The sequence below is a fragment of the Schistocerca americana genome, chromosome 1 (genome assembly GCF_021461395.2).
Source record: "Schistocerca americana isolate TAMUIC-IGC-003095 chromosome 1, iqSchAmer2.1, whole genome shotgun sequence".
In the NCBI taxonomy this organism is placed as follows: domain Eukaryota; kingdom Metazoa; phylum Arthropoda; class Insecta; order Orthoptera; family Acrididae; genus Schistocerca; species Schistocerca americana.
The window spans coordinates 1,009,428,667-1,009,441,762 of NC_060119.1; the positions used below are offsets into that span (position 1 = coordinate 1,009,428,667).

Sequence of the window (13,096 nt, forward strand, 5' to 3'; positions counted from 1 at the left end):
CATGTTTCATTGAAACTGAACTTGTAGTAAACAATGCTGTTTGGATGGTACTGTATCACTGTCAGGTCCATAACTGTTGGCTCATTCTTTGCAGCTCCTCCAGCCCTAATTTGAGTCATACAGTCACAAACTTTTCTCTGCATAGTTAGTGAAAAACGAGTAATCTAGATAATAAATCATGGCTTTCTTCTCTCCTCTTTTGATATCAAGGCATATTGGCTAGGAAGTGTAACTTGATGGAAGTGGGAACTGAGCCACATTTCATCTGAGTATGACCTTTCTCCAGAAATTTTTGCGTAATCAGTAATCCTGAATCAGTTGCTAATCATAAAAGTGTGTTTTATAATATCACATTTCTATTGTGATATGAGCAGCCATCAGAATACAAAATGACTGGTACAGGTTTATCCTTAAATGTTTTGGACAGTGTATACATGATACACGAGACAAAACGGGATGCAGCCGATTCACATTGTGTTTCATCAAATCAGTAACACAATGCATCATGCCGTTCTAAATTATACATTGTAAAGTTATGGACAGCCAATTTTGTTGTGTAATAAGTACTACTTTCACGGCTTGTAAGTCCATGAAGAGAGTGCAGAGCTTCCGCTGGATATTTCTTATCTAGATTTCTGCGACCTTGCCTGCTCTTTCTGTTTTATGTACTACTTCTACATGTCTTCACTCAAGTTTACGAGCTTGTAACTACAACACAAATCATACTAGTCTTTCTTGGGGGAAAATAAGCTGAAGTAACCTTCTTCGAAAATCAAGTTAAAGGTGACTCGACTTAATGGTGAAACCTGTTCCTTACTACACTTTTCGGTGTAAAGTTCATACAGCTGTTGTTTACTTTGTGCAATAGGCTCAAGATACAGTTTGGAGGAGGAGTTCCTGCAGTAATGTGATGGCAGTTTCGCAAGACTGTCCAGGAATTATTTTACGAAGTTTTTCCTCATCTTTCTTCTTTCTTTGTTTTATTTTGGAACATGACGATTCTGAATCAGGGTTCATCCCATGTGTGGAATTATCCAGCCAATATCTCACTGTCCATTCTTTAATGCCAAGAGTATTGGGAAGCAATTTTTTTTTTACATGCTTGGTGTTTTCCCGTATCATTTCACAGGTAATAAACTAGTGTGCCTTTTCTCCTGGATTCACCTGTGATCTTCCATCTTCCATGGATGTTTGTTTGGAGTTATGTCCACAAGATTCATTACATAAATATTTCTGTGATGCCATAACATCGTTTCCCAGAAAGTGTTAAAAATTGCCTGCTTGTCACCTGTGCAGAAATTTGATGACACTTCCTTTAAACAGATTTCTGACACATCTTGAAAGTACACATCAGACCTAATTTTCTTGCCTCTCTTGGACTATTATGAGTAATTTTGCCACTATGACTTCTTTTATATCCAGTATACACTTGTCCAGATGTTCTCAGAGTTTTGTTGGTGTTTTTCTTCCAATCTTCAGGGCAGGTTTTACATTTCTGTTTCCTGTCACTGCTTAGGTCACCACAAAATTCTTGCCCTCCACTTTCAACATCCTTGCTTCTGATAAGATATCTGAATTGCCTGGTAAAAAATCAGCTGTCGTGTAGCAATAAATGTGAAGAAGCACTGTCATCTCCACTAGCAAGTGTGACTGTTGTATCAGTTTGAGCATTCTTGGATGCAGTCAGCAAAGCTTCTAAACAAGAAGTGCTTGTCACTCAACTTAGAAGACCGAGTTGAATTTCAAATTCTAATGCTAATGATGATCACAATATCATGAATAACCCTAATAGTCGCAATAAAAATTACCTGCATCATTATATGTCCCAGGAAAAGTGACTGACAACCTCCACACACAAAATTAATTATTCTTCTGTGCATGCAACTTCACTGTTGCTACTATTCTTACTTGTTGTTCTTTCTGGATTTACATGAGAACCTATGAGCAAGCAGGTATTCAAATCGCAGCATTTGAGATGTGGTGCTACAGATGAATGTTAAAAGTTAGGTGGACTGATAAAGTAATGAATGAGGAGGTTCTTTATAGAATCGGCGAGGAAAGGAATATATGTTAAGACATCAGGGCATGACTTCTGTTGTACTAGAGGGAGCTGTAGAGGGTAAAAACTGTAGAGGAAGACAGAGATTGGACTACATCCAGAACATAATTGAGGACATAGGTTGTAAGTACTGCTCTGAGATTAAGAGGTTGGCACAGGAGAGGAATTTCTGACTCAAGTAAAATACCAGCACCAGGCAGATGGCCCATGAGTGTGAGGTAAGCGTGGAGCACTCTCCTTGACAATTGCCACTGTCCATATCAGGCCTTATTACCTACGAATTTGTATTTGTGGCAATGGGTTTGCTTTTGGTTAGCCTCACAGGCCACCACAATGCTAGGATTTCTGTGATCTGTCTTACTCGCAGATGAGGCTATCTTAATGAGGGGTGATCATATACCATCCGCACAAGGCCCACTTGGGGGCTACAGAGTATCCCCGAGGTTTGATGGCAGTGAATCAACAACACTGGTTCAGCCTCACTGTGTGGGTGGGGGTTATTGTGACCGGATCGTGGGAGCATTCATTCTTCTACAATGCTTCACAGGCGAGGCATTTCCTGTGGGTGACCCTGCTGGCATATGTGCTTTTGGTAGATATTCCATGATGATGGTCCAGCTCACTTCAACATTTTCATCCAGGAGTACCTCGACGACATCTATCCCAGCCTAAATTGGATGAGGTGGTCCAGTCACATGGCCTCCGTGGTCATTGGACCCCAACCCTCTAGATTTCTACCTGTATAAAAAATGTCATGTATGTGGGGGCCATGCCAGATGTACAGACACTGGAACAATGCATTCATGCTGCCTCTGATGCTATTTGGTTGCAGGATGGCACATTTGAATCTTTGCTCCAGTTGCTGCTGATTTGTTTTTGCTCATGCTTAGAGACCCACTTCGGGCATCTTGTCCAACAGTGCTCTCATCACAACATGTTATTTTTACTGGTTTGTACTGTATAGACATGATAAATTAATAAATACCTTTTTGAATATAATAGAGGGAAACATTCCACGCGGGAAAAATATATCTAAAAACAAAGATGATGTGACTTACCATACGAAAGTGCTGGCAGGTCGATAGACACACAAACATACACACAAAATTCAAGCTTTCGCAACCAATGGTTTCTTCATCAGGAAAGGGGGAAGGAGAGGGAAAGATAAAAGGATGTGGGTTTTAAGGGAGAGGGTAAGGAGTCATTCCAATCCCGGGAGCGGATAGACCCACCTCCCGGGATTGGAATGACTCCTTACCCTCTCCCTTAAAACCCACATCCTTTTATCTTTCCCTCTCCTTCCCCCTTTCCTGACGAAGAAACCATTGGTTGCGAAAGCTTGAATTTTGTGTGTATGTTTGTGTTTGTTTGTGTGTCTATCGACCTGCCAGCGCTTTCGTATGGTAAGTCACATCATCTTTGTTTTTAGATAAATACCTTTTTGTATATACATCAAGAATATGTGGCTATATGTCCATATGACCTCCTTTGCTCCTTATCGTTTCCTGAAGTTTGTTCCCTATAATTCAACTCTTGACCCTGCTGGCATATGTGCTTTTGGTAGATATTCCATGATGATGGTCCAGCTCACTTCAACATTTTCATCCAGGAGTACCTCGACGACATCTATCCCAGCCTAAATTGGATGAGGTGGTCCAGTCACATGGCCTCCGTGGTCATTGGACCCCAACCCTCTAGATTTCTACCTGTATAAAAAATGTCATGTATGTGGGGGCCATGCCAGATGTACAGACACTGGAACAATGCATTCATGCTGCCTCTGATGCTATTTGGTTGCAGGATGGCACATTTGAATCTTTGCTCCAGTTGCTGCTGATTTGTTTTTGCTCATGCTTAGAGACCCACTTCGGGCATCTTGTCCAACAGTGCTCTCATCACAACATGTTATTTTTACTGGTTTGTACTGTATAGACATGATAAATTAATAAATACCTTTTTGAATATAATAGAGGGAAACATTCCACGCGGGAAAAATATATCTAAAAACAAAGATGATGTGACTTACCATACGAAAGTGCTGGCAGGTCGATAGACACACAAACATACACACAAAATTCAAGCTTTCGCAACCAATGGTTTCTTCATCAGGAAAGGGGGAAGGAGAGGGAAAGATAAAAGGATGTGGGTTTTAAGGGAGAGGGTAAGGAGTCATTCCAATCCCGGGAGCGGATAGACCCACCTCCCGGGATTGGAATGACTCCTTACCCTCTCCCTTAAAACCCACATCCTTTTATCTTTCCCTCTCCTTCCCCCTTTCCTGACGAAGAAACCATTGGTTGCGAAAGCTTGAATTTTGTGTGTATGTTTGTGTTTGTTTGTGTGTCTATCGACCTGCCAGCGCTTTCGTATGGTAAGTCACATCATCTTTGTTTTTAGATAAATACCTTTTTGTATATACATCAAGAATATGTGGCTATATGTCCATATGACCTCCTTTGCTCCTTATCGTTTCCTGAAGTTTGTTTCCTATAATTCAACTCTTGGACATGATTCACAAATATTTAAAGTAGTTGTAAATATGAAGTTAGAATTAATAGTCTTGAATTATTACATAAGTAACATGCAAGACATGTCCAGGAGTTGTATAAGAAACTAAATGTAGATGCTCTTTGGGTAATGTAATATATGTATAATAAGCACCCGCGTGCGCGCATGTGTGTGTGGGTGCGCGCACGTGCGTTCGTGCGTGTGTGTGTGTGTGTGTGTGTGTGTGTGTGTGTGTACACATGAGTATATGAACCTCTGATAAAAGAGTGACAGCTTAATGTGTAGTTAAATCTCTTTGTTATTATGTATCTTATATGCTACAAATCAGCTTGTAGCATCTGAATATTTTTTCAAGGGAGATTCATGGAAAGTGCAAGGCATCTTTAAGGTGTTGGTGACTGATGGAGACAAACTCCCCCCCTCCCAAGTCCCTTAAAGAAAAAGGTGGCTGCCTTTGCTGTTCTGAGATTTTGTTGTTCTACACGCACCCACCCACCCACCCACACACACACACACACACACACACACACACACACACGTGCACATTCACGAACTCACTCACGTTTCAAGGTAAGGTAAGTAAGGTGAGGTAAGTGCTGATCACTCTTCAAATCATTATTTCATTCCATCAGAATTTTTGCAATACCTCAAGATGAGGCAGGAAATAGTCATTTTAGTTTATAAATAATAGTAATTTCATTTTTTGTAGATTTTATATTTAATTCTTGCCAGCTGTGTATTTTTTCCATTGCCTTATTTTTCCATTTGGATGAATACTGTGTATCTTTGTTAATTATAAATTGAGTGTTCCATTTCTTTTCAACTCTTTTGCACATAAGATGCATTTATTTGATTATTTGAAAGGCATTTAATGAGAAATAAATCTTTGTCATGGAACAGTTTTACATTGCAAGTTTCTTGTATTTATTTATTTTTTTAATTTCCTGATACTGTGATAATGTGAAATGTGCCATTACAGAGGCCACATGGTAATGGGAGACTCATTCAACTCGTCACTTTTCAAGCAAACATTTCAAAGAGTTTTTGCAAAAGATCAGAAAGGTGAATTTAAAATGGCATTCAATGGTACCCTGGAAATCAAAACTTCTCGTGAACTGAAAGGTGAGCTTTGAACTGTTTCTTTAAGCGATACCTACAAATGTACTGCATTTTTATTTTGATTGGTTAAGTCATGGTGCTTTGTGATACTGTGAGAAAGAATTCATAGAATCATAACAACATTTCCCAGCTGGAATGGCATTAGGAACTGTATTTGCTCGCCTTTCTTTATTATGTTCTTGAGTTTCCAACTACAACTGTTGTAGATGATGTCATTGAAAAAGCATGACATAGTAATAAGTGTAATCTTCTGATGGATTGTTGAGATGCCATCAGTTGCTGCAATAAGTCTGCCAGCTCAAAGTGCCAAGGGGGCTGGGAGGGGATTAAGAGGTCATGCTCAAATTCTGGTGGGATTAGTCAGGTTCCACTTCACATGCCTCTTGGATGTCTCTTAGCTGGGCATGATCACAGTTTATTGTGACAAGTTAAAGTAGAGCTCTGCTGGTAACCTCTGTCTCTATTTACAATGCCATCATTGTTCCTAATTTCAGTAGCCTCATTTATTATGCTCTCACAAATCCAGTGGTTCAGCACAGCAGTTTAATCCATTCAAAATACAATGCATGCTGGATAGAAACAATCTTGTACATCCAATCATTGCTTGGAACTTGCTATGTATGTTTACCTTGGGCAGAAGGACAAACCAGGGCAAAAGTAAATATGAATCAATGGTCAGTGACTGTAGCTTTCTCCATGACATTAACATTCACCAAAATAACAAAAGACCTTGTTGCCCAGTATGTCCTGACCTACCTTGATACAAAAGGTGTTCGACTGTTCTTTGGTCAGCAAGTTTCTTTGCATAGCTCACCCACAGAAAACATCTGGCCATGGTTTGCCGAGATTCTGGCTCACCACCACTCGTCAGCCATAATGATTGATGGACTATAGTTGAAGCAGCTCTGTCACTTGAGCTCAGGTTGACTCAATAACCAGCTGGGTTAATGCCAGTGTTGCTGTCAGAGATGAAAACTCTTTGTAATAAATTGCGCAGCCAATATAATCTTAAATGACCTACAAATGTAGTCATGCGTTTTTTCCTACTGTACACGATTATTAAAATTTCATTATTTGTTATCCTTCATGGTATTGCAATTTTAGTGGCCAGTAGTGTATTTGGCAGAGGAAACAAAGTTGGTATGGGTATGCCTGTATCTGGCAGTATGCTTTTGAAAGGCAAAGTTGGTGGATTTTAGAGCTTTATGGTGTCTCAGTAGCTGAATGTCTCTTTTTGAAAATTTTATTTGCCATGTGAGACAAATTTTATGGTGAAACCATCGTCGAATCCCATGGGCAAGCCTTAATTTCATAAACAACCAAGGTACTTTGGTTTTGGTCACCCTTCATAAAGTGTTTCTGTATTTCAAAAGTAGGACAACTAAAGACTTTTGATAAGGTGCAAAAGATGTCATGAAAAGAAAAAGTAGACTGGGAAAAAGTCTTTTTATGTTCCATATAGGAATTAACAGTGTCATAGTTTTATAATTTCTATTTTTATTGTTTTCTGCAGTTTCTGGAGCCATTGGACCATGTGTGTCTTTGAACATGAAAAGTCCTAGTGTATCGGACACTGAGATTGGATTGGGTGGTACTTGTCAGTGGAAATTTTGTACATTCAATCCAAATACTGCTGTTGCACTGTTCTATGAAGTAGTCAATCAGGTACATGTCATTATTTTATCATTGTTGCATGGAAGTGATTTAGTTATTTTAAAAAACAATTGTTCTTTGCATGTTATGATAATTTTCATTTTTTATGCATAATATTTGAGCCATTTTGCTGAGTTTCGTAATCTCTAATTACTGTCAAGTTTTGTCATCTAATGCTTTACACTAAATGAATGAAGCATACACTTTTATGGGTTTTAATTAGGGAACAATTCTATGTATATAAATGCTTATTAAACATTTAATTGTTTAGTTAAAATCTATTTTTAACTCATCTTGTTAAGCCAGTTTTTACCTTAAGTGATTCGCAGTTTGACACACATTGTTGAACTTGTACACCTCTCTTTCAACCAAATGTCTTAACTAATATGTAAGAGTCACCTCTACTGGTACATTAGATTCATTTTGAATTTTCTGCATCTCGTCTCTCTGGACGACTAGCTTGATGATTTTAGTGTCCATGAACTCTTTATCCGGTGGAATATTTCACATAACAGTCTGACGATCAACGGCCATTTCTATGAAATATCCAAAAAAAGTTTGATTAGAAGCCACTTACCTTTTTTCTCTTTGTGCCAGACATCAATGAGATATGCTGTTGTGTTTAGGCCACATGCCTAATATAGTGTATAAAAAATGTTCTGTTACAAATAATTTCAAATAAAATAATATTACTGTCAAATAATGGAAACTCCAGGTAGGAATATCAGCAGTGTAGGAAAAGACAGATTGGTACATACCCGTAAAGAAGACATGCTAAGTTTTAGACAGGCACAATGAAAAGACACTTACATAAAGCTTTCAGCTGCAACCTTCATGAGTAAAAGAGGGACATACACCATTCATACACACAAGCAAGCACATCTCATGCACACATGACCGCAACCTTCAGCATCTTGGGCTGGAATGCAACTGTGTTACACTGACTGCTCTATTATGACTGAATGTTAAGCCTGAAATTAGGTTATGTTCATTGTCATTACTGGTGGCAGTAACAGAAGAAACTATTGCACCACACTGTGTCCAAAGATAGACTATGTAGTCAATTTTACATCACCTTTTATGATTTTGAAATTGGTGTTTCAGTAGTAAAAACTTTGCTAATGTCATGGTGTGACAGCTGTTTGGTTTATTCAATATATTTTTAAATCATGTCTAACTGCATAGCAATTTACAACTTTTTTTTCCCTCTCTCTCTCTTTCTCAATAATGCAATCATTTCCAGCATGCAGCCCCCATTCCTCAGGGAGGCAGAGGATGTATACAGATGATAACTCAGTACCAACATTCAAGTGGACAGCGAAGGATTAGAGTGACGACAATAGCCAGGAAGTAATATTTCATTGTATTTATTTATTTTTATTGATGTTACCGAGTGAGCATATATCTCTGCTCCTGGAAGATTGTCATTGTCTTTGTGTTACATATTGCACATTCATCTTATTGCCCTGCTTTGCTATTTCATCATTAGCTAATGACAGAGCTTCCCCTTAAAATTTTCTTAATGTCATTTATTGTAGCAAATACATTAAAATTTTGTTCCTGTATGGATCCGTAGCCTCTAAATGCATAATTAAAGAAAACATGGGCCATAGTAGGCTGTCATGTAAACAGCCTTTACTTAAATTGTACGATTAACTAATTCTGATCATAAATCATTTTCAAATGCATGTGGTTTTATTATTTATATTGCAATTATCAAATTATTTTACTTTACATGTACAAAGTAGATGTCATATTCCATCATTATATTGGAAACGGGGCCATATCACAAATATTAGAATGTCACTGCTCATATTGGTCTGTGCTTAGAACACAGTCACCAGTATGACCTTTGAGATTGTAAAATAATTTGATAATTACAGCATATAATATGTAATATCACCCATGTGCTTCAAATGACTTCTTGTTGAAATTAGCTAACCACATGATTTAAATAAAGATCATTTACATTGCAACCTACTATGGACAATGTTTCTTCTTTTTTTAGCAAATACATGCTATATTATTTGAATCAGATCTTGTTGAGCTAGATGATTACTGTTACCAGTTCCACCACACACTTTTAAAAAACATACTCATTATATTCTGTTACTTCTTATCAACTACAGTGAAGCTGCATACCACTTACCTTTGTACCTGTTTATACCAGAATTGTTTGTTGCCACACAGTTTGCGTATCAGCTTTGCTCTAGAATTTCTCCACACGTCTGCCTAGAAAACTATAGAATAATCAATATTTCTAATTTTGAGGAAGAACACATCCCATTATTAAACTCCCTTTTAAAAGTAAAATTGGGTTAAAAACCAATACTCAAACCTGCACTGTTTTATTTTGCAGAAAAAAATCTTACACCACCTGAACTATCAGCATACTTCACATTAAGAGTCAAATCATCAGTGTTGCCTGTTCTTTTCTACATTCAAAACTCCGCAGAGGTTCTCCTGTAATCTTGCTGCACTTGCATGCCAGGGTGAATAGACAAGGCGTTTTCTCTGCTACAGAGTGGGAGATTACAGAACAACCTTGTCCCCTTTTCTCTAGCAGAGTCCTTTCCTGTTGAGCACTTTAATTTCAGTAGACAGTACAATGTCCACTTCTTTGTGGAAACTTAGAAGAAAATATTTCATACAGTGTGTGAGCCAAGTCAGTGGTGTTGATTATGATTAGATTTGTCAATAATGATTTCTGGCACACACCTCTGAATATCTTTGAGATATGTTTCCTTTGTATGTATTATTACACCTTGAATGGGAGGTGTGCATGTTCTAAACTCCTGTTATCTGAACTAGTAGACATAATGTTTCATAAAGTGTCCCCCCCCCCCCCCCCCCCCCCCCCCCCCCCCCCCCCCGGTGATCACTTGTCCATTTATCATTGATGAGTATATCACAATAATATTCATGTTTTAGTTTTATATGGTGTGTTTTCTGTAACCATTATGAGTAATAAAGGTATATTATTTTTTAAGCTGGGCAGATGCTACAGCCAATTTGCACCACATAAGTGCTGGATTTGATCAGGAAGCAGCAGCAGTTTTGATGGCAAGAATGGTAGTTTTCAGAGCAGAGACTGATGATGGCCCTGATATGCTGCGCTGGATAGACCGGATGCTCATTAGATTAGTAAGTTATTTAACTCTTTAACATGTCAACATAGTCAACAATACACAATAATTATGATCTGAAAATGAGTTTTAAAATATAAATTAAAAATCTTTGGCTTATGTTACTGATATTTGCTTCCATTGCAGTGCCAGAAATTTGGAGAATATGCAAAAGACGATCCAAATAGTTTCCGACTTTCTGAAAATTTTACTCTTTACCCACAATTTATGTTTCACTTAAGACGTTCACATTTCCTTCAAGTTTTCAACAATAGTCCTGATGAAACTACATTTTACAGGTAAAATATCTCAAAGCACCATGAAATACGTAAATGTTCCAATTGAAGAGATTATTACTCTTATTTTTTTTGTCTTTCGACAGGCATATGCTAATGAGAGAAGATTTAACGCAATCCCTTATCATGATACAACCTATTCTGTACAGCTATAGCTTTAATGGGCCTCCAGAGCCAGTGCTTCTAGATACAAGCAGTATACAACCAGACAGAATCCTGCTGATGGACACATTTTTTCAGATACTGATCTTCCATGGGGAGGTAAGAACCTATGCTGATCACACTAGCTGAATGAATTTAATTTTTACTGTTTTCTCTTGTCACAAAAAAATAGTAATAAAAGGATTTAACTTTCACAAGTTTTCGGAGCCAGGGGCTCCTTCTTCTGGCAGAAGAGTTGAAGGGGAAGGAAGAGGGATGAAGGAAAAGGACTGGGGAGGTTTAGCGAAAGTGGTACAGTATATGAAAGTTACCCAGAACCCCGAATTTGGGGAGACTTACCAGATAGGATGACATGATTTCGTTTTTATATTTGCCTGAACCATTTACTTAGTAAACAGTGACATTACTGGTATTTTATGAAATTGTGTGACAGAATTGTTGGCCAATAGTTACTCAGGAAGGATCTTATGCTTCCAAAAACCAGAGTAGTGTATGTGCCTGTGTCCGTGTGCTAGCCAGCAATTCTGTTTCATAATTTTCAAGTTAGTGGTTTTAAACTACTGGAGGCTTAAAAATTGGTTGTTTGCAGGACATCAACTTATTTAATGTCATCCAACTTTTCTACTTTTTAAATCACAGACTTATCATTACACAGGAAGTAGGAATAATAACTTCTTCAGTCACAGTTTTCTCATGTTTTTTTTTTTCACAGTGCATTGCAGAACCTGTGGGTCCATCATCAGGTTCAAAACAATTTAATGTATTACCTTATTTACCCAGTCATAAGATGAGATTTCCTCCCAAATTCGTAATTCGAAAAATACAGGATCATCTTTTATTCATAGATTAAACCGTTGCTGCTGAGATCAACATTTTTTGTTGGTTAATGGAGTAGTATAAGGGTTTTCTCACATTTGCAGATGAAGCTTTGGGTGTGATGTCACATTCAGATTTACTTTGAAGAATTCAGAAGGGTAGGGCTGGGCATACGATATTGCGTATGCTCAGGATTTCCCGATAAGCCAAAGAGTTCAGTACAGTTTCAACCTTACTCAATCAGTGATATTACATTTGACTCATGCGGTGCTAGTGAACAGGATATGCAAGAAACTGTGAACTTCTCACTACAACAGTCTATTGCTCTGCTTAGAGTTTGACAATTTCATGAAATGTCGAAAGAAATAGCATTAAATTCTATCATCTTACAAACATTTGTTGTATTTGAACAGGTTTTCCAATAAAATTACTCACACTTACGAAGTAAAAGTCTAGAAGGGGTCAATGGTGTATTTACCTATGTGTTTCATGCATCAGTGTTGTTGATGCTGATGAAGAAAAATAGTGATAGCACATTTGACAGGCTTAGTAATCAAAAAAGGCTGTGGAAATAAAAATTAATGTACTGGTAAAACCGTTTCTTTTTACTGGCAAAAAAATTTCGTTTTGTTTATTTGATTTCTCCACATATAGTAAAACTTGCTCAAAATGTAATTGCACAGAAGTATAAATTCATAATTTTGCATGTATTTATGTACGTTCACAACTGCACATACATGTTTATTTACTGCATATTGTACAATAGAACACTTATAGGTTATTCCTATGTTTATTCATTTTTCATTTCACTTTTTTCGCCACATATCAATGACGGAAACCTATTTAAATTTCCTGTCCAGAATCTTTTTTTCTACCCAGTTTTTTGCATTATATGATAGTTGCAATTTGCATGTGCTGCAAATTGCATAGCATTGTTTCTGTGTGCCGTAGCTTCTTCAGGCATATTAATTTTTCTAGGGACATCATTTTGCACCTCCTCTTCTTCTTCCTTGGTTTTTCCTGATCATATTCTGTGTTGTGGATTTCTATTAAATATGTTGCTAAAGTAAAAGTGGAGTGAGTTGGTAAAAAGTCATCACTTCAAATGTAGTCATCTGCACTACATGAAATGTTCCACATTTTCATTAATTCAGCAATCACTGCTGCATTTTCTTGTACTTCAGTGGCCACTGAGCTTTGATGGCTACAGAATTCTTGTTCTTGACCTCCAAACCCCACTTTGTATGAGCACTTGGTATCAGTTTCAGGCTTTATTTCCCTTTCTGCCAAGTCAATCCAAATTACTGCTTCCAGGACAACTACTGACATTGCAAGAATAAATGCACTTTTAGCTTCTT

At 37.6% G+C, this 13,096-nt stretch overlaps 1 protein-coding gene across 6 annotated transcripts in view; it reads left to right on the forward strand.

Moving 5' to 3' along the window:
* LOC124616121 (protein transport protein Sec23A) overlaps nucleotides 1-13,096 on the forward strand; it is a 104,255-nt gene that overhangs the window by 50,402 nt on the left and 40,757 nt on the right. For all 6 annotated transcript variants that reach the window (XM_047144388.1, XM_047144396.1, XM_047144406.1 and 3 more), the window contains 6 exons: nucleotides 5,547-5,689; nucleotides 7,200-7,351; nucleotides 8,583-8,689; nucleotides 10,330-10,483; nucleotides 10,612-10,763; nucleotides 10,847-11,021. In XM_047144388.1, the coding sequence (XP_047000344.1) occupies nucleotides 5,547-5,689; nucleotides 7,200-7,351; nucleotides 8,583-8,689; nucleotides 10,330-10,483; nucleotides 10,612-10,763; nucleotides 10,847-11,021 (883 nt within the window). The remainder of the gene's footprint in view (nucleotides 1-5,546; nucleotides 5,690-7,199; nucleotides 7,352-8,582; nucleotides 8,690-10,329; nucleotides 10,484-10,611; nucleotides 10,764-10,846; nucleotides 11,022-13,096) is intronic.